Source organism: Corvus moneduloides, chromosome 14, assembly GCF_009650955.1.
Source record: "Corvus moneduloides isolate bCorMon1 chromosome 14, bCorMon1.pri, whole genome shotgun sequence".
NCBI lineage: Eukaryota > Metazoa > Chordata > Aves > Passeriformes > Corvidae > Corvus > Corvus moneduloides.
Window position 1 is genome coordinate 10,500,524 of NC_045489.1, and position 21,073 is coordinate 10,521,596.

A 21,073-nucleotide genomic window follows, 5' to 3' on the forward strand; every position below is an offset into this window, starting at 1 on the left:
TTAGCAAGATAAGGCTTTATTCTTTAAGGGGAATGAAAAAGAAAAAAAAAAACAAAAATAAGGATATGAAAAATAAAGAAGCCAGTCTCCTGACATTGTTTGGTTTAGCAAGATCAAGCCTTTCAGCTGACTACACTGGTGTCAGTAATTGCTCTGCAGATAGAATTGCCTATTGCTCAGTAGGGCTGGCATTATCGATCAGTTAGGTTTGTCCATGAACTGACAGTGATAATCTCAAATTAGATCAAGTTTTTATTAAAGCAATAAAATCAAATTATGCCTGACTGTAGACAAATAATAATGAGTTATATAAACACATAATTATTGCAGTACCGTTTTTGCAGAGATTTCTTGAAAGTAAAGCCCCAAACCCCCGTTTTGTTTTTCCTGCAATTTGTTACACAGTTCTCTGGGCAGGCCTGTGGATTTATAATGGCTTTGTAAGGGTTGCCACAAAGAGGTGGAGAGGTGGGGGTGGGAGTGGAGAGCTGAACTTCTCTTTAAAAGGGGAGGTGTATGAGGGGGAATACAAGGATGCATAAGTTATTGCAGCCTCAAGGCAGCAGTAATTTATGCACTGACAGTTTGAGTTTCATGCTATGCTATTTTAAAAAAGCCTTACAATGAACTGCCTCAGTTACACAAGTGTCTGTGGTGCTTTAAGAGATATTCCACATCATAGAGACAGCTTGGAGAAAAACTTTTGGAACACATTCATCACAATGTTGTAGTTGTCCTGTTTCAGTTAGAAAAAAATAGTGGTAAAAAAAGCAGACTTATTATCCACATCTTAACATGAATTTGGATGCCCTGAAGCATTTTGCAGGGTTGTCTCATTGCTTATTTGTCTGGTTTTAGAGATGTTGATGCAAGTAAAAATTGTGTGCATCTATATTGTTTTAGTGTAGTTATTATTGTAGTCATCCTCTCTGGAACCACTTAGCTACCCTTTTCAAAGAAAACAACAAAATGGATGTGAATGGCAGACATTTAATAGTGACCCATTTGGTTTACTTGTTTTCCTTGTGCTCCAAATCAGAGGAGAGTACACACTGCATTCGTGACCTGTAAGGCCAAACAATGCATCCCTTTTGACGTGACCACATAGTAATATCTCTGTATTAAAGCACTATTTCCTTATAGGAAGGTATTCAGCTTGGCTGTTTGATTATGAATTCTCAGTTTTATGGTAGTAATTTTCATGATTTTAAGAATTATCACGAAACTATACATCTGGAGGCATGAATAGAAACAGTGCCTTCAAAAGTCTGAAGTGTATAGAACTACACTGAGCTTTCATTATTAATACAACATAGAGTGTAAGCAGCTGTAGACCATTACAACTTAGATTTAATTTATGTAATCTCTGGGTTGACCATCTTCAAAAACTGGCAGCAGTAGGCAATGTAAACACATCATTGTCTGCCTCATAGTGAATTTTAGATGCCAGCTGCATCCTCATAACATTTTATTTGGTCTCCAATGAAAATTATGGATAAAAAGATAATGTGAGCAATTATGTTATTTGTTCTTAAGTGTTAAGTGCTATTCATTTTGCATCGATACCTTCTTGCTTTATGGGATATTCTTTTGCATTTTTCTGCAGATAGTGTTTCTGTGACTTTAGTGACCTCCCTCTGACTCAAAAGCTTGGTTTTGTCAAAATGTTTTTAACATTAAAACTTTTACTGCAGGGAATTCAGACTGCTACTGGATGTAACCAAGTCAGTTCAGTTGTGTAAAAATCAGCATATGCCTCAGAGCATAGTGAAAGCCATTCATTTCATTTCTTTGAAGTGAAACCATGCAGATTTGCATAGGTGAAGATTTGACCTAATGTGTTTAAAAATAATTTCTTTACGTGTCCATTTCAAACAACAAAATTGTACCTCAGAGATAAGAACTTGTACAAAACGATTCTTACAAAAGATTAAAAAATCCGCCATTTTTTGATATTCAAATGTGTTCTTTTTTCTAAATCCCAGATAGGTAATCTTTAGGACTCCACATGAATAATGAATGCTATTTAAAATGTTTGCTTAAGAACAATGAGTTCATTGTATCAATAATGAGAAGTTCTGCTGTGGACCACTTTGTAATATTTTGATTGTCATGCTTTGTACCACTCTTGAGGTCAGATGGTAGAGCTTCACTTAATTACTGTATTTAACCTGCAGTCATTACTGAAGGTGGGGAGGGAATACATTTTTGCTCTGTTCTGCAACATCTGTCACAATGGGGATTTTGAGAACTACTTTAAACAAATAATTGCAGATTATTACACTAGAGTGAAGGGAAACAGGGAGGCTTCAGTGGACATTTTGCTAGAAAATTGAGAATTAGCTTCAGTTTTATTACTCGAGGTATGTCTATGTGAATTATAGAAAGAAGAATGGCGGCTTCAATTGTCACACAGAGACCAGAGTCTAGAAGCAATAGAGGCGGAAATTGCTGTGTCACAAGGGAAACTGGTTTTCTGTAAGCTAATAAAAATGATGTTCTAATGATTTCTCTGTGATTCTTCAGGGATTTTTAGGAACATCTTTGTTAAAGAAACCTGAAAGCTGTTGTATTTCTGTGGTTTTAGTCTTTTTTAATGACTGTCCTGTACAGAATATTCCTTGGTGCAGTGTCTTCTTCTCAAGTTACTATTCACAGTCTTTTCTCATTTCCTTCAAGGAATTTTTACTTTATTCTGTGATAACATAACACTAGGCTCTTCAACATAAGTAAAAAATGTATATTTTCTTTCCTGCCTGACAGAATTAAAGCATAGAAAGAATAACTTAAAGTCAAGTGGAACCTGAGAAGGAGTGGGAAATGTTGAGTGAAACAGAAATTGCGAAATTCATTTTGGACCAAGCTGAAAAGTGTTAGTTTTTCTGCAAGAAATCTGGTCCATGCTGTTTCAAGCCTAACTTTTAGTTTAATCTTTGTTCAGTTTTTAAAGTAAGTGTCATTAATTTTCATTTAGAAAAACATTTTCCTTCCTTTTTTTCAGCCTGAGTTATAATTTCAGTTTGGCCTATATCAATTTATCATTGTGGTCCCCTTCTGTCCTAAAGGTCTGATCTTCCAATGAGTGTAATGTCAATTGAAAAAAAAATTTCACCAGCTTTGTTACTGAATTAAAGGAGCTGCAATTGCTAATGGGACATTTCCATAAACAGTAAGTGAAGTTATAAGCCCACATACATATGCAGGGTATCAAAAATTTGAGAGTGGCCACTGACCACACTTTACAGATAATAAACATGCTGCTTTTTTGGCCGAAAAGAAACTTATGAGGACATTACTTTAGTTACATCCCCATATTATTTAAATATTTTATCATATTATTTTGTCCAAGAATATAATTTTACTGAGATTAGAATTACTTGCATACCTGCCTTTAGTTGTTATCATCCACACTTGGTTTTATTGTATTAATAACTATTTAATAATAAGTAAATTAAGATACTGTAAACATACTGTAAATATATTCCTGTATTAAATTTGGTCAAAAGCAAATCAGATGTTTAGTTATGATTTTCAATTAATTCAATTATGGAATTATTGCCCTTCTGCATTATATAAAATTATTTGAAATTCATTTATCATTTATAGATATTTATAAACACATTCTAAGTAAAAAACCCACGAAGTTATTATTATTAATGCATTTTGATACAACAAATATAGCAAGTTTTGGTTACAATTGTTCAGCTGCAGAACAAAATTTTTCATGTTTGTTTCATTTTCTTCTCACTGTGGTCTTGTTCCCATGACATTTCCATACTGTTGTGTAGTGATGATCATGCATTATCTTTGTAGACTTCTTGAACACTGTTTTATTGGTGTGAATGAGAGATGCTTTCCCTTTGCCCCAAGTGTTAGTTTGTATTTTTGTTAGGAAAGATTATCAGAAACTTGCCAGAACCATGCCTATTTGTAAGGACCTACTCAAGAGCCAAGGGTAGTGGGAGTAGGTCCTAGCCAGACATAAGAACCACCAGACAACAAGCAGTCAGGTTTGCTTGCTGTCATATTTCTTGCCTGTTACTTTCCAGACAGGCAGCCTAATTTGCATCGTTTTTGTCTTGCCTTGTACAGAAGTTGAATGGTACTTGTGGCACCACAGGATTCAAATGAAGACATGGTACAAAGTTGCATCGTGTAGTGGTGAGAGTATTTTCACAGATGGAGTAGATCACCTAGACAAAATGGAGTGTTAAGACTCTGATCTCTTAGTCCTGGTGGCATGTATTGTTCATTCTCACGCCAGCCTTTACAAATACCAGGATGAAAATTCTGTTAAAACTGGGAGCTTTTCATTCATCCTATTCAGTTTTCAAAGCAAAAACCTTAAGCAACACGGAAGAGACTCCAAAATCCATTAAGCTACATAACAAAAAATTGCCCTGCCAGGAGAGCAAGCTTGTTTTGTACTCCTTGTGGAGAATGGAGAAGTTGATGTCTCTACCATCAGCTGTGGCCCTGATCATAAAGGACCACTGCGCCCTATTGTGTTCTAGCAGCCAGTTCTACCACAGTGTTATAAGAAGGCCCCTTCTAGACCTCTGGTCTTTTTAGATATGTCAAACTGCAATGTAATCCTTTTTTCTTCTGAAGTTAATAGAAATATGCAGTTTAAAAGGCAAGTCTCTGTACATTGGGGTCTTGTTTTCTAATGGTTCCTGGAAGAGACTTTATGCATGAACTGTGCTTGTTTCACTAATTGGATTGTTGCATTCAGCTGCTGTTGAGTTGATTTGATAATACCCAATGGAGCCTCTGCATTTTGTGAGCAAGGGTGCAATCTTGGTGCATCAGTATCACCACAACTGTAGCTGTGTTAAAACTGTCACATTTGCTGACCATTCAATAAAGGTCATTCTGTTTGTGACAGAACAAGCTAGCCAGAAAAGAATTACATGGCTTCTGGCCAAAAAAAATAAAAAAGGGCACCATAGAAATATTTTAAAGATGTATCCCTTTTTCCTTTTACTTTTGTTTCCTTGGGATCCTTTCCAAAGAAATGAAGTGTATTATTCATGTGGCTTTTGGGAGAAAGAATATTGGAAATAGCCTTTTAGCAATACATCACTGAGGTCAATATGCGTACGTCAGATACAGGTGTTGCAGTTTTATTTGCTATGCAGTGTCGAGTGATGCAGTCTGATCCATCAAAGTAAGGAAAAGCTGGCTTCCATCACATTCCACCTTAGTGTGGAGCAACTGCTTTAATGCAGTCTGAGTGCTGCTACATCAGAGTCTTCATCTCCCCCCTTTTTTTGCTGATAATGTTATTCTGGAACACTTGGGAGAAAAGGCACAATTTTGGTCTACAAATGCCAAGTGAAAATTTAAGTCATTCTTTCAAAGACAACTGCTGGTGCAGAAGCTCCCTGAGTACTTCAAAGCAATCCCATGGTACTGGAGTGTTAAAGGTGGGTCCAGAGTGTGTTTGAAGATCATGCTCAGTGTTGTTGCTCTGAGAAACTATGTGAAGGACACAGGAACTGAATCTTCAGTAGGGAGTGAAATCTTTCTCAAATTGTCAATAATGTATTTTATTTAAGAGGAAAATCAAGCAAGAAAATACAAATAATAGCAAGGAAGAGCTTTCCTGTGCCACATCAGATGTTCAGCTCCATTCAGAATTCCTAGAGGAGTCAATGGGAGGTATGTCCAGTGTATTAGACTTTTCCATACTGCTTGAATATCATGTCAGTTGGCTGTGAATTTTTCTCTGTGACTTTCTAAAATGTGATAATTTGAATTCAAATTTATCCTTTCTCCCTTCTTTGGCAATTATTTTATATATTTTACATTCAGAATGGCAAAGGGTCTTTCCTGTCATTCAGGTTTAGATGCTTAGATCTTTTGTAAACTCTTTCTGGAATAATACACACTAATCTCTTTGGAAATATGGCTGGAATAATTGCAAATGATCTCTGAATTCCGACAAAAATGCCACATGGCTTTGGCTGAAGCAGATTTAGGCTAATGTTAATTGTCACTGTTTTAAAACTCTTGGCAGGGAATGGGCAAGATCTAGAACATAGATAGTTAATTTAGCTCTCTTCCTGCTTCACTCCCAAGGTGTTACAGTTCCAGGATGTAATAGGGAGAGTAAAATACTACTGTATGTGGAAAATGAGGTGGGAGTATTATGTGGAAGGCTGAGGAATTAGATAGTCAAGTTATTTCTCTTCTGTTGTTCGGGATAGATAATGTGAAAAATCCACTCATTTCCTGAGTCCTGAGTACAGAGGACATTTGGAAGTGTGCTTAGGATAGGCTGAAGGTCTGAAGTGGTTTATCCCAGAGTACCTGGACCACTGATGTAACAAAATCAATGGAGGTGTAGACGGGATGTGCTTCACTGCATGCTAGTAGGATCATGGTCTCAGCCCTCTGTGTTTCAGAGTGCCTTTATTTTGAATTGTCCCTCAGTTCCATGTCATCCAAAGTGACAGAGGTGAATCACGATGGGGGAAGTAAATTGAGTAGAAGCCATGAAGTGTAGCAGAGGAGGACAACAGTGCTATTTCTGAAAGACAGGAGTGAAGACAAGATTTCCATTACAGGAGAGACAAAAGGGATATCCAAAGAATGAGGAGAGAGATGCAAAGTGTAGACCTTTTAAAAAAGGGACAAAACTTTTGCTGCATTAAAAAGAATAAAAAGAAAAGGAATCAATGAAGGGAAGGGGCATGCTCCAAACAGTGAGCAAGAATATCTGGCACTGAGAGCTAAGACCTTGTTGGGAGCTGTTAAACATAACGCTACAGCTGGAATGTGATTCTAGACCTCTTACACTACTTTACATAGCACAATCATAATCCAGTGTTTAAAGAATATGCTTTATAAATGTTTGCACTTTTATTGCCCTTTTTTTCTTTTTTTGGAAACAACAATAATAGAACTTTTTGCTATAAAAAGAAAAATGTTGGCTAGCTATTTCACTGCAGGGAGAGTGTTGGTTAGTACTGAGTACAATCAGGGGGGACCAGCTCCCTGGAGTAAGCACAGGCATAATATTTTGAGCCTAGAACATCTGTACATTAATAATTAGTAAGGTTAGATGGAAATTTCTTATTGAAGTCAACTCCATTTTCTTGCAGGCGTGACCGACCTGGTTTTAACTTGTATTTCATACCTGCACAGAGATAACTACAGTGGCAGAAAGTGTTAAAGAAATCTTACTTTGTTTACTTGGGGATAAAAAATAGAAGTAGACAAGAAGTGTCACCCTACCATAGTAGGGCAGTGATGAAAGGAGAACCTTTTGGTTTAAAGTATTGATTTGCGCAAAACACTTACAACTTTTCCCCTCTTCATACCAGGGACCTCCATTGTTCTGTGAAATCTTTCTTTCCTTGAAAGACTACAGTAATGGTAAACTGGGAGATCAGAACTATCAGTGCTTGGGCCTCTAGCTGTGTATGCCAGTTACTGTATATTTTCTCCTTCGGATTAGATAATGCTAAAATTCTTACATATTTTAGTTTGCTAACTGTTGTAGTTTGCTAACCATGCAATCAGATTTGTGAGGCTTTGGATTCATGGAAGAGTAGTCATGCATCAGTATAATATCAAAGCAAATGGAATAAAAGAGTTCTTTTGTTTCACTGAATATCAGATTGAATATTCAAATAACATATAAGTATTTTAAATAATAATGAACACTTGGCAGCATTTTTGTGTGTAAAGCCCAACATAATCAGAGTACTGAGCCTGTCTGGTCTCAAGGATGTGTTTGCTACAGCTGCCTAATTTTACAAAGCAATTCTGAGAAAACATTAAGAACAATTTAGTTTGAAACTATGAAAACAGGGAGTATGTGGTTTACGTGCAACCACTTCCTTGTAATAGATAATCTACTGCTCTGCAACCCTGGAAGGGAATTTTCTATCTTCCTTTTCTTCTTCAAGCTAACAATTGATAGTCTGTCTCAGATATATGTACGTCCCACTTAGTCAGACAGTCCTTATCTGTGCACTTGTTGAACACGTTGCAGTGAAAAAACTAATTAACACATATTCTGTAGAGAATTCTGTGCCACTTTTAAGCAGGCCACAGAGTACATATCCTGAGATGCAGATATCCTATTTTGGTAAGTGATTTCCAAAGGCACACAGGGCAGGTCTTTCAGAGGTGTTTAGGGTTTCAACACACACAGAGTGACATTGTGAAAAGCACATCAATGAGAGCTATGTGTGGCTGTCATTGAAGACAGTGGAATGCAGGTACCTCACCTGATGAGGTTCTTCAGCATCTGCAACTTAATTGCCTCTGAAAACCTGCTCCCACCATCCAACCCAAGTCACTTTTGAAAATGGAAGACAGATACCTGTGAAAATGTTACCTCTGCTGCACTGTGAAGTGAGCCTGTTTCTGAGATAATCATAGGCAAAAGTATTAGTTGTTTCAAATTCTCTGGTTATTGCCATTTCTAGATCATTTAACAGAATCTTTAGTATTTACCACATACACATGCAAGAACAAGACTTTTATTCTACATTTATTTATAAGATAAAACTAAGAAACACAGTTTTATACATTCAATGATTTTACTGTAGCGTCATGGAGAGATATGAGTCTATAGCTCAGCAGCAGTTAGCAAAGATCTGGAGGACATGAATTCATGAAGAATGCATGACCTTTTGCTGATACTATTCCATGTTCATGGTGATCCAGCAGTGCCCACTTCCATTATGCTAATTTTTGGACAAATTTTGAGGGCATATGCATGTCTGTCAAAAGGTTCTTTATATGCAGGACCAGGTTTTGCCCAAGGTGATCGTAAGGTAAGGCTGAGCTTCTGCTGAAGTTTCCTTTGAAGTCATACAGGTTATTCCCTGAGTCCAGTTTCTCTGTGAAGCCTGTCATACTGGTATTTCCCAGTTGTCAATTATCAGAGCAGTAAATTAGACAAAATCTGCCTCTGCCTAAGCAATGTTACCATTCTTTTCTTATTTTTTTGTAAATATCTCATGCTGTAGAAAAGTCTGGATCCGAAGCCCAGACCTTGCTGGTTTGTGGAGCCAACTCCAAGAATGACTCTCTGTTTCCTTCCCCAACTGAGCCCATGAAAACTTGGAGAGATGAAGCCAGAGCTAAATGTTTGAATCACATCCCTGTCTCTGTTTAGTGAATCCTTATGCTGAAATGTTTGCACATTTCTGTATAATTCAGCCTAATATTTCATGTGAGCTGCCTTCCTGAGCTAAATCAGGAACAGCATGTGCAGTAACTGACCACAGATCTGACACACATCCGGGGTTTCTTCCCCCATCTGAGCTTACTGGCTCCAATCCCTGTATTTAGAAGGTGCAAAATATAACACAACAGCCAAAACATATTCTATGTGTTAGGAGAGGAGGGATATCTGATGCTAAATTTCTTAGTGATTTTTGGTGCAAAAGAGCCAAAGGTTACAAGTTTGAATAATAAAAGCAAGGCATTGTTTCCCCTTTGGTCTCTTTCTGAATAGCAGGTAAAGCCAAAGGGATTTCCTGACTGGCAGGCAGTGGGAAGTTTCTAATCTACAGCTTACATGAGCCTGTTGTGTGTCACCACCCTGCAGAATAAACCAGGTTATTTTTGAGACACAGAGCATTATCCTGCAAGAAGCAAGGGGGTCAGGTCATTGATACAGAGCACTGAGCCAGCCCATCCTCGTTCTGCCACCTCATCTGAGTGAAGTGTTCTGAAAGGTAACTTGTTAGCCCCAAGCTTTGTGCTAGGTTAGGTGTTGCCTACTGATGCCATGTGAATTCTCCAGTAACTTTGTAAATTGTCATCCTGTGCCATCACTACAGGAGGAATCAGTATAAAGGAGGTCAGATGTTACATTCTGTGCTCTGGTCAATGCAGTACAACTATATTTGTATGTTCAAGCTCAATTCAGACTAAATCTGTATTACCAAGTAGTTGGGGGCTATACAGACCGGTCTAGAATTAATATGAGTCCTTGTAATTAACAAATACATCATTGTTATTAAGAGAAATGTTGTACTGAAAAAACATAGGAAATAGTGCTATATAAAAGCTCCATATTGCCAGCTATTAGCAAAAACGAGGCAGAAATAGCCAGTTAAGTGACAAAAAAGAAACACATACGCAGACTGTGAATATAGATCCATAAATTATCATTTATATTACCATAAAAAACCTCATTTAAATTTCAGAATACTTTTAAGATCAGTAGTCACCCTTTGATTGCTTTTTTTTTTTTTGTGTGTGTGTGTGTTCAGAATAAATAAAAGGAAACTAACTTATGGGTTGAGCTATAAGACATATTCCAGCTGCAAGGGCAATTAAAATGCTGGCTACTAAAGGGTGAGATGTTGATGAAGAGAGACTTTGAAAGGCTGATAGCATCTGTTAATGAAAATTCTCAGAGGCATAAAATCTGTTTGCTCAGGTAGTTTGAAAAAGGAAAGTGTAGATAAAGGTTAGGAAGAGGAATAAATATTTTTCTAACATGATTGACTGAAGGTCAGATAGAAAGAATAACTTTACTATAACTGAGGACAATTCAACTAGTATTATTTTTTTCCAAGACATTTATCTGAGGTGAACCCAGAGTTTTTTTATGATGAATATGTATTTCGATTCATAGTCTGATTACCATAATCTCCTGTGATTGTTTCTTCAAAGGAATAGTATTTATCACTTTTTAGACTCAGTAGTTCCAAACGTGTTCAAGAGAAGGCAGACAGCAATACTCTTGCACACTCACACTAAAAACCTTAATGTATTGTGGTAAAAAGTTAACTTCTGTTCCCAATATTTTTAAATTTACAGCATACTTTGAAATTATGTTTTTCACTCTTTGAATATATGAAGTCAGTTTAGGTATTTTCAAAATCCTCTGCTGTTGATAAATGAGTAAGTTTCCTTTTTCCAGAACATCTATTGCCTTTAACAGAATAAAGGCAGTGATTCTCTCTTTTGGCTAAAAAAGTTATTTAAGCTTAAAAAGAATTAATTTTTATTTCCTTTCTCAGATGATAATTCCTCGCAATACTTTCCTTCTTAACTCTATTTGTAATTGTATCACAATTATGCAATTTTACCTTGAATAATAAATAATGGTTCCCATCAGTATCCCAGCTCACTGGGGGCTTGGAGCTATTCAGCTTGCTCTAGTAAATAAGAGAAAAACGTATTCTGGGATGCCATATGCATGGAATGTGGCTTTACATGGAATGTGCTACTGTTGTTTAGCAGACAGGTTGCCTTTTCTAGACTGATAATTGTTAACTCTTTGATTCCTAATTAGAATCATTTATTCTGAGATAAATGTGTAAACACAATTAGATATGTACTTTTAACATGTAGTAATCAGCCTCATGGGTTGAGTGTTAGTCAACACATTGGGATTTTTTGTTCTGGTTTAGTTTTTCAATTGCAGGTAGACATTGTGAGTGATACCTGATGATGATGCTTTACACAACTTTATTCTTTTATGTGTTTTCTTCCATTGATTTCCATGCATGTTTCAAACAGAAAAATTACACAGCATCTCTCTCTTTCCCTCCCTACTAGAAGAAGAATATAAGAGACTGTCATCCAAATGTGCCTGAAGTTAAGGACAGATGAAGTCCACTTAGGCTTCATTATAGTCAGCTCATGGTGTCTGATGTCAGGAGGATTATGGCTGAGATATTTTCTATCCATGGTGACTAGATCTGGTTTTTTCAGTTACCAATGCACAGGGGTAATGAAAACAAAAACAAAAACAACAAAAAAAATCTCTGGTGGGTCTGGAGGAAATGGCTGGTAATATCTGTGTATCTTGGTTTCCTCTATTTTTACCCAAAGAAAATTCTGTTCTGATTATGTCATTCAAATGCTTTACAGCTGAAGGCTGGTCTGTTGCAAGCAGCAAGGCTTCTTGCTTGCTCCATGGAAGAGGCAGTAAGTGAGGCTGCAAAACCACTTGTGAGCTAGAAGAGCTCAAAGGTGAAGAAGACAAGGGAAAGAAGCCTCTACAGAAAGCTGCATCTGGGCAAGGCTGTGATATTGTACTACGGTTATGGTGTTAGCTTCCTGATACCAGTAGGATGCAGGATAGTCAGAAAATGGTTTATTCTGGGTTTGCTGATGGCACTTGGAGCATGTCCTTGCTGGAGAATTCAGGGCACTCAGGGAAATTGGTGTTGGTCATAAATATCATAGGAATTTAACTCCATAGATTTGTATCTCACTGCGTGTGTGACAGTACCATGCTTACTGCCTAGTTTTAGGGTTTGGGATCTGCTGGACAGACAAAGCCCTGGACTCTGTGGAGTAATGTACTTAGGCATTTTAATTATTTTTTTGTTATTCAGATATTCGAAAGCTTGGAAGTTAATTACTTTTAATGCTAATGCCATTTTACAATTTTTTCATTTGCATCTAAAAATTTTCCCTTTGGAAGAGTTCTCCACTACTCCTGGGCCCATGTCTCCCAGATCTCAGCACTGTCTGGTGACAGAGTGCCCTCACAACTCTGATAGCATCAGTATCAGTTTCATCAGCATCAGTACACAGAGGATACCCTACAGCCCATACCACTGGACAACACAGTGCTCTTCACCTTTTGTCACTTCTCAAAATTCGTTATTCCTTTTTCTGATTTTCTGTGCTAGTTCTGCCTTCTCTACAAAATTTTTTACCTGTTATATTTTCCTCAAGTGGAATTTACTCTGATTTTGAAGTGATTCCATCTTGTCTGTTCTGTTTCCAGTCTCTATATAGAAGCTGTTCACTCAATTAATATTCCTTTGAAAATTATTTAAATAAAGATTTGCATAGCAAAGCTAAAACTAGAACACAGCTCTTCTGATAAACTTCGGATCATATCCTTGTACTGAGGGATCCCTATCTGTCCTACACCAGCAGATTTGCCCACAACATTGTGAAAGTCATACGAATAAGTCCCCCTACGGAAATGACAGCATTGCTTACGGCATCTTTTTGTCTTGTCCTTGGTTATTGAACTCCTTGATCCCTTACTACATTGCTCTCATTTTACACTGGCGCAGCTTAATTCAAAAACACTGTAGTTGCATTGACCTAAAACTTGAATAAAATGAGAGATTAGTTAGATGCAAGGTTGTTATGAAAGAATAGATCAAGGTGAAATGGATTCAGAAAGAGCCATTTAGGGGAAAAAAAAGGTATTTCACTTGCATTCAGCAGCTCTGAATTTCTGCAGTTTTAGCTGTATCCCATCCCTAACAAATATGAACCAGATGGTTCCTGCAAATTCTCCTTTAGAGCCAGGCAAGTTCACATTCACTCAACCAAGCTGTCATACCTATTTGTGCATATTTCTCTGTTTATGGATGACAGGTTGCAGTACCATAGTTTAACAGGGGAAACTAGAGGTTTACAGAACAGAAAAAGCAGAAATAATAATAAAAAAATCATTAGAATGTGTTTGTTGCTTGATCTAGAAGGTTGTCTGCTACCAGAGTAGTGGAGTGTAACACTTTACATGTTGGTTACCAGCTAGAAGTGATCAGGTCAAAACTAGATGGATTGCACTTACTCTATTTTATTTAATAATTTGAATGTAAGTTTGTTAGGCTGAAAGAGCATTCCAGGGTCCTCAGCATTTGCTGAATTGCTTCCTGGTGACTCATTTAGTAGCTTGTTCGCTGCTTCTTCCCCTGGTTATGAAGTTCTTAAGCAGACCTGGGTTATACAAAGCGTACTTACCCCACAGACATGTTGGGATTTTGGATGATGGGGAATGTTTGGGGTTGGCTAGTTGTTTTTTTTACTCGTGCCTTACATGTTGATCTGTTTGCTTTCAAATTAGTGTTAGGTTCAGTGCCAAACACACAGAATATCCAAGTATATCTCAACTTACCGACCTCTGGTACACTTGAAGTGTAAGCTGGCGTCATAGAAATTGTATTTGTCAGGGGGAATCACTTGCCTGGATGGCTTCCTTTTTGGTGATCTCATTGTGTTCTTGACAAACACAGCTCGACACTTAAGTCCCTGAAATTCACTCGTGGGCCAGAGGCGTAGATCTTTGTATCACATCCCAGATACATAGTTCAAAACACACGTATTCAGATCAGAGCCAATGTTCATTCAGGTGTCACAAGCATGCTGCATGTCAGGAAAATACACCCCTCATAGATAGTTGGTACTCATCAAGGCAAAAGGAAGAGCAAGTGCTCTTTCATTTCTGTAGAAGGCTAAAGGTCCAAGATCTTAGCAAGAACATTCAGGAAAAGAGATTTAAGTAAGTGGTAACTTTTTTCAGTAAGTACTTTGGTGCCAGCTGCAAGGGCTCATGTGGCACTACCGATGTTCCAGTGTGATTTTTTCGTCATGTCACATTAATGATTGCTGTTATTTAAACAAGAGTAAGTTCAGTCATGTAGCACATAGAATTTCATATGGCTGAGAAAACTGCTGAGATGAATTTTGCCTATGTGGATGTGGGAGAAGTTTTGTGAGCTTTCAGAGATGCAAAAGAGTGAAATGTCCTCTTCTCTTGTGTTAGTAGGATCAGTGGAGAGATGCTTGTATCGAAGGAATGATCAGAAGGGCTGAGTCACAGACTTTACTTCCCTGGCAAAAGCAGGAAGATACTAGCTGCATTTGTTTCTTAGTCCAGCTTCAGGGAGGACTGGCCAGAATGTAATTCCATCTGGGTTGCTTAAAGAACAGAGATAGCATTGCAACAAATAATATTTTCCCTGCTTTAAGGGAAATTTATATAGAATGATTTCTTCCTTTGCAAGCTTCAGTCTGCAAAACTCAAAATACTTGCTTCAGCTCACTGAGAGGCAGGCTGGGCACCTGTTTTATTGCTGTACTTACCTTCAGCCCAATCATTTTGCAGGCTGTTTAGATGAGGGTTAGCTCTTTGAATTCATCACTATTTTAAGAATAAGCCAGACAATGGCATATATGAATGTTAAGGCCAGGATCATCTAAGCTTTTAGTGGTGCAGATCAGATTGACTTGTGAGGTTGCCCTCAAAGATAACAGGAGCAACATGTGTGTTACATGACCTGGCAAGTATGGCCACAGCCATTATGTGACCAGACTATTCTTAAATCTGTAATGGCACCTTTTTAATAACATAGTGCAGAGAAGGGATGTGGTGCCTTCAGATGAACTAACCTCAGAAACAGTGCTTCCAGAAAAATGCCTGCCTTTTATCCTACTACTTTTTCACATCCAAGGTATGACTAAAAAAAGAGGTTGAAAGATCAGATTAGAGTCTAGATAAATTTTGCTTGTGGTCTGTATTGGTATTAATGACTACAGAATGAGCAGCCACTGAATTTTGGTGATGGTATTATGTACCCATTTCAAGATAATCTCATTGCTGTCATCTTCTAGGAGGATGACAGTTTTTCTTGCCTTAGCTAGTATTTTTTGTCTGTCTTGATGGAAGTAGTATGAATTGGCAACAGTATTGATAAAAGCCCTTCCTGCACGACTTCTCCACAGACCTGTGGTGAATTACCAGTTCTTTAGTCTTTTGGAGTAGATGTGATGCACACCAGACAAAAACTTCAGACCAGAGATATTTGCCATGGCTGGCTGTTGCCTTCTCCTTTAGGGGGAACAAGATGAGAGGTACCTGTAAGAGTTCTGCACCTCCAGGGTGCTCAGGGGTGAGCATTTCTTGAGGAGCTTTCACAGGTGTGTGTCCTGAGGGCAGGGTGTGGAAAAGCACTGTGTGCAGGCCTGGTCACTGGTGCACACAACACAGGAAATAATTTCCCTATCCATCACCCAGGCAGTGCTCCCAAAATGGCACAGCTTGCATTGTTATGCTAAAGAGAAATAAAAGTTCACATTTGAAGATAAAATGGTCCTTTTAGTTAAACAATCATATTGCTTATGTAACTGCTCTTTTAATGGTAAAGTACAGCTGGAGCCTGGAACATGTTGTTTATGGAAATACCACGTGATGGGTAATGATGTAAAATGCAGCAAATGGTGCTGAAGGCATTAGACATGGGGAGAGACCTGACGCTGGAACAGCGAGGTTGCAAGTGCTGCCTTCCTGAGAGCAGGAGGTTTGAACCAAGCTTTAGTAAACCTGAGGAATGGGCTCTGTAAAGATCTTCAGAGGATTGGCCTAACGAGCTGCTGCAGGAAGGGTTCTTCTGCTGCAAATGGTTCTTCTCAAAGCAAGGATGGGAGCAGGCCCAAGAGAGAGGAGCTGGCACAGCAGAGATGGTACCCATAGGGAGGATTTCAAGAACTGGCAAGGGTAGAGGGGACTGTGATTGTAAAGACTTGATGTGACAAGGAGAAACAGGAGGCAGAGAAGACAGAAATTACAAAGCTCTGACACTTTTCGCTCTTAGTTTACTGTAGTTGCATTTTCATGCATAGGAGAAAGGCTGCTGAGTAATCTTGCTCTTCTCTTTCTTGAAATGGTAACCACTGACTAATTCACATGCATGCAAAAACACATATACTCACACCCCCACAAACATGCAATTGCACAAAATCAGGAAAATTCCCCAGCTTTCTTCTGAGATACTCAAGGTTTGACAAGGGAAATTCTTACTCAGTGTTAACTGAAACTGGGAGCATGACAGTCAACCAATGGCATCTTCACTCCAGCATATTCATTTTCCTTCTTTCCTTGAGACAGTTCACAAGCTTTGTATGTGTCGTTAGCAAAAAATAGAACTACAGGTATGTTTGAAGTGTCAGTTTTTCATAATATTTTGAACTGATTTGTTCAATCTGGAGTAAAAAAACCTGGACTTACAGACTGTTGTTGTTTACAGCAAGCTCAAGGTTCATACTTAGATGTTACATGAATGATGAAACAAAGTTGTAAATATTTATTACTTAGTGGAATCATGTCTTTTTAAAAGCACATCTTTGTACACAGGGCATTCGTAAATCCCCATTAGTGGTATTTATGTTTCCACATAAAAGTTCCTCATTTGCAGCCAAAAAAGTATCTTAGGCTTAGATCTTCCTCCTACGTGTAATGGAATCACAATGCTGTCACAGACATCACAACCATTTTTGTAAAATATGATGTTAAGGAAGACTGAGTTCATTGTACTATACATATGTAAATGCCTCTCTTTCACTAGTCTCAGAGGAAAGAAGATGCCAGAAAGAATTCTCAACCAGTGTACATATTAATTGTCACCACCTTTCATGGGATAGTAAAGTGCATTCATACGAGGAAAAGCATTAAGAATCAAGGAGGCTGCACAGGGAAAGTGAGGGCATTTGAGTGAGACCTAAGGAAGTCACACGGTAAATTACAATAATCTAATTGTAATCCAGAAAATCACTCTTCCCTTGTTTGTGTCTGTAATGAGGTAATGGTGCAGCTCCTCTGGCTTCAGACAGCCACTACAGATTCACAGCAGGCTGTGGAAGATCAGGCTGCAGCACAAGTTTTTTGTTATCACTGTACCTCTGCAAGGATGTCTGAGTTCAGAATAGTTATTGGTGTAATTTGCAGCATGTTACGATCTGGTTTAAACTCAGAAAAGCAAAGAAAGCTAAATCTCTGTGCATAAACTGGAAAGAACTTAGAAGGTACAAAATACTCCCAGAAACGAGATTAAAACTAAATGAACTTAGATGTTGATGCCAAAAAATTGATGTATTTTATTTAATAGTAAAAGGGGCAAAGAGAAAGGAAGAGAAAAGAAAGAAAGAGAGAAAGAAAGAAATGGAAAAAAGAAGTGTGAGTGGGGGGTGGGGGGACAGGGAGAGGTGACAGGGGTTAGGTAGAAGCAGATCACCCATCCAAGGGTCCCAACGATGTCTCATTGTTCCCCTCCATCTGGTCTGCTGGTGGTGAGAGTCCCCTGTCGCTGCCGTGGCCACGCCGGTACATGCTGCCACACGCCACACGCCAAAGGGTGCAGAATTCCGTGCATTAATAGACACTTTGGGCCAGGTGGGAACGCCCACGTGTCGCCCCTTGCAGGGGCTAACGTGACACTGCCCCTTGCAACACTGAGGATCTGTTGCATCACCTCTGGTGATCTGGTGCAGGGTCTGGAAACCCCTTTGAGGCGGGCCCCTGTGATGGGCCATGTCACCCCTTCTGCTGTGGGTAAGCTTCCCCCTCCCAGTGAGGACCCCTCAGCTGGGCTCCTCTGCACAGTGGAGGATGGGCAGCTACTGCGCTGCTGACCACAGGCTTTTCCAAGATACCCAAAGCCTCTCCTCCCTCCATCCTTTGGTTTGGGGGTCTGTGGGAGCCTGGCAGCTGATAGCCCTGGGGCTGTGGTCTCTCCACCTTGGAGGTGTTAAGCCTGTGCTTTGTGAATGTCCCCAGCCCTGAGTTGTTACTTTATCTGATCTTCATCAGTGAGCTGTGTAAGGCCTCAGTCAGGGCCCCATTCAGGGTGTGGTAGTCTTCTCTGCAGCTTTTGTAATACAGTTTTAAAAGTCCTTCAAGAAAATGTTTAAGTCATAAATTATAATATTTCAGTCTCTGACAAAGCAGTGAATGTGTAGCTCAAAACTCCTTTTAGTTTCAGAAGCGTAGGGAACTGGTGTTAATTGGTTGTTGATCCTGTATGTTTATGTGCTTGTGTGGAAACTTTTCAAGTCTGGCTGTGGATAAGAAATCCCCAGTATGACTAAATAATTGGACTGAAAGTTTTGCAAGTAAATTATCTGGACAGAAACAGCACTCACATGGATATGCTTCTGTACAATAAAACTCTACTGAAAACCACTCTGTGTGCTTGAAGTAGATGACCTCTGTCTTTGCTTGGCATCTGCTCAGAATTGAAACTATTGGAACTATGCACAAAATCAAATTTCCTGAATGAAAACAGGTAGTACACCAAGTTCCCAGCTACATACTAAAGTAAAAGGATGCAAATCAATATCTGATAACTCCTATACAAATGTGACTTGACAGAGATTCTGTCTTTAGTTCCACCACTTTTCACTTAGGGACTTGACTTGGGTTCTGCCGTTTGCCAAGGCATGGCTGTTCGCAAGAAATGAAATGCTGCTTGCCTCTGTAATTTCCCACTGTGTAGTCCTTGGTCATTCTTTACCTCTCGCCTGTGTTGAGGATGCTAAATGAGTTGGTATTATCTCAATGAATGCATTGAAAGTGTGTTTAATGCTGCTAGACTCCATATTTAAAAACTTTTTTTGAAATCAAAGTATCAGTAAAATACTCTCTTGTGGTTGTGGCTCCAGTGACTGGTACAATGACTTAATTGGCATTCTTGTGCAGTGCTTGGATCCCTGCCAGCTAATGACCCATTGCTGCAGTCTGCACAGGCAAATCACCCCTTCTGTCCCGCTCCTCAGTCTGATGGACTTCTGCCCAGGTAACGGCTGCAGGCTCCTATTCTCAGCTGGTTCAGACCCCAGCATGACCATAAACATCCCTGAGAGGATCATAATATGGTATATTGGACAGACTCTGATATGCCTTGCAGTAATATGGCACCAAGACCTTCTGCTGAAGTCAGCGACTTTGCTGATGGCATAGCTGAAAGAAGAAAGTGGTCCCTACACTGTTGTTTTCTCAAGTAATGAAGCACTTGCAGGCTCTCAGCTAGTCTGTGTCTCCTTAGATGATGCAAGTTTTTGTGAACCCTTTGTCAAACATTCAAATTAGTTTTTATTTTTGTTCTGCTTTTAAATTGTCACATTGTCTCTTCCCCCACAGGATTTTCCATTCTTCAGGCAATTATGGAAGCAGCAGTACAGAACAACTGGCAAGTGACAGCCAGATCTGTAGGAAGCATAAAAGATGTTCAAGAGTTCAGAAGAATTATAGAGGAGATGGACAGACGGCAAGAAAAAAGATACTTAATTGACTGTGAAGTAGACAGAATCAACACCATTTTGGAACAGGTATCTGCTTTTCAGAAATTGTGATATCTCTCTGACAGTCATCGTTAATATGTCCAGAACTGTTTCTTTCTAGAAATTAATTGAGTATCCTTTGAGACGTGAGTCCCAGCAACTGGCCAGTTACCTAGTAAAATTAAGATGCCACAGTGATGCTCATAGTTGGTGGCAGCACTTACATGTAACCTACCAGGAAACATCTCTGTGATATTTTTTCCCAAATGTTAATAATGAATTATTTTTAAGTAGGTTAAGAACCTAAAACCTCAGCTGCCAGAGTAACATTACTGGAATCAAGGCTGCTTGTAAGGATTGCAGTTTCTTAAGTGGATCATGAAACAAATGAAAAGCCAGTGAAGTATCACAGTATCATCTTAAAGAATTCCCATATGGAAATACTGCTAATGAAAAATTCAGCTGGTAGTCCAAATGACTCATTAGTACTTTTTGGTACATAAAGCCCTCCCCTGTGCACAGCCAGTGCTGTTGACGGGCTTAAATTGTGGGTGATGGAGTCTAAACGCCTTTGTGGGTGAAGATGCATTTGGAATGACTCTTTTGCTCTTGCATGGCTTTCCCAGTGTTTGCTTTGCCCCAGAGGAATGACCATACCCTCTGGTCATCCCAGGGTGCTACCCAGAATGCCTGTGCCGTTGGTTGTGCTGTGCAATGTGCTTGAAGAGGTGTAGTAACATGCAAATTGTTGGGAGCAGATGCAGGACAGTACCCTGCTGCCTGGGCTCACAGCAAAGCTGGTGCTGGTGTGGAACCAAATCCACGCTGCCTGGTTATTCACAGGCATGTGGGAATTCACTTGCATTAAGACAGAAAAACCCTCTGATTACTGCCACTTCATAAATTTAACTGTGGGTTCATAACATGGAATAGATCAAGAATAACATTTAAATTTCTTGAAGCATTAGCATATCTCTTAGAAATGTTGTATTGTAAACTACCAACAAACTGACTTCACCGCCATAAACCCTGGGAAACATGAAAAATATATTCACTGTGTTCCTTCTCAAAATATTCAGTTCCTGTCAAGACTTGAGGTGTATCACTGAGGGTCAGTCTGTGGGGACAGCCAGGTGCCATAGCTGCTACTTACAGAACAAGGAAAGGTGCTCAAGGGAACAGGGCACAAGCCATGCTGGTCCCTAACTCTGGTATGGTTCTGATACTAATACACAGCGTTGCATTTTACACTGTATTTTTAGGCAATATGGTGAATGTTCTC

At 39.0% G+C, this 21,073-nt stretch overlaps 1 protein-coding gene across 7 annotated transcripts in view; it reads left to right on the plus strand.

Moving 5' to 3' along the window:
• The window catches only part of GRIA3 (glutamate ionotropic receptor AMPA type subunit 3), a 148,092-nt gene that overhangs the window by 46,798 nt on the left and 80,221 nt on the right, over positions 1-21,073 (plus strand). For all 7 annotated transcript variants that reach the window (XR_004242982.1, XM_032123645.1, XM_032123646.1 and 4 more), the window contains exon 4: positions 19,652-19,839. Coding sequence is in view for 6 of the 7 variants with exons in the window: in XM_032123645.1 (XP_031979536.1) it covers positions 19,652-19,839 (188 nt within the window). In the remaining variant the exon portion in view is untranslated. The remainder of the gene's footprint in view (positions 1-19,651; positions 19,840-21,073) is intronic.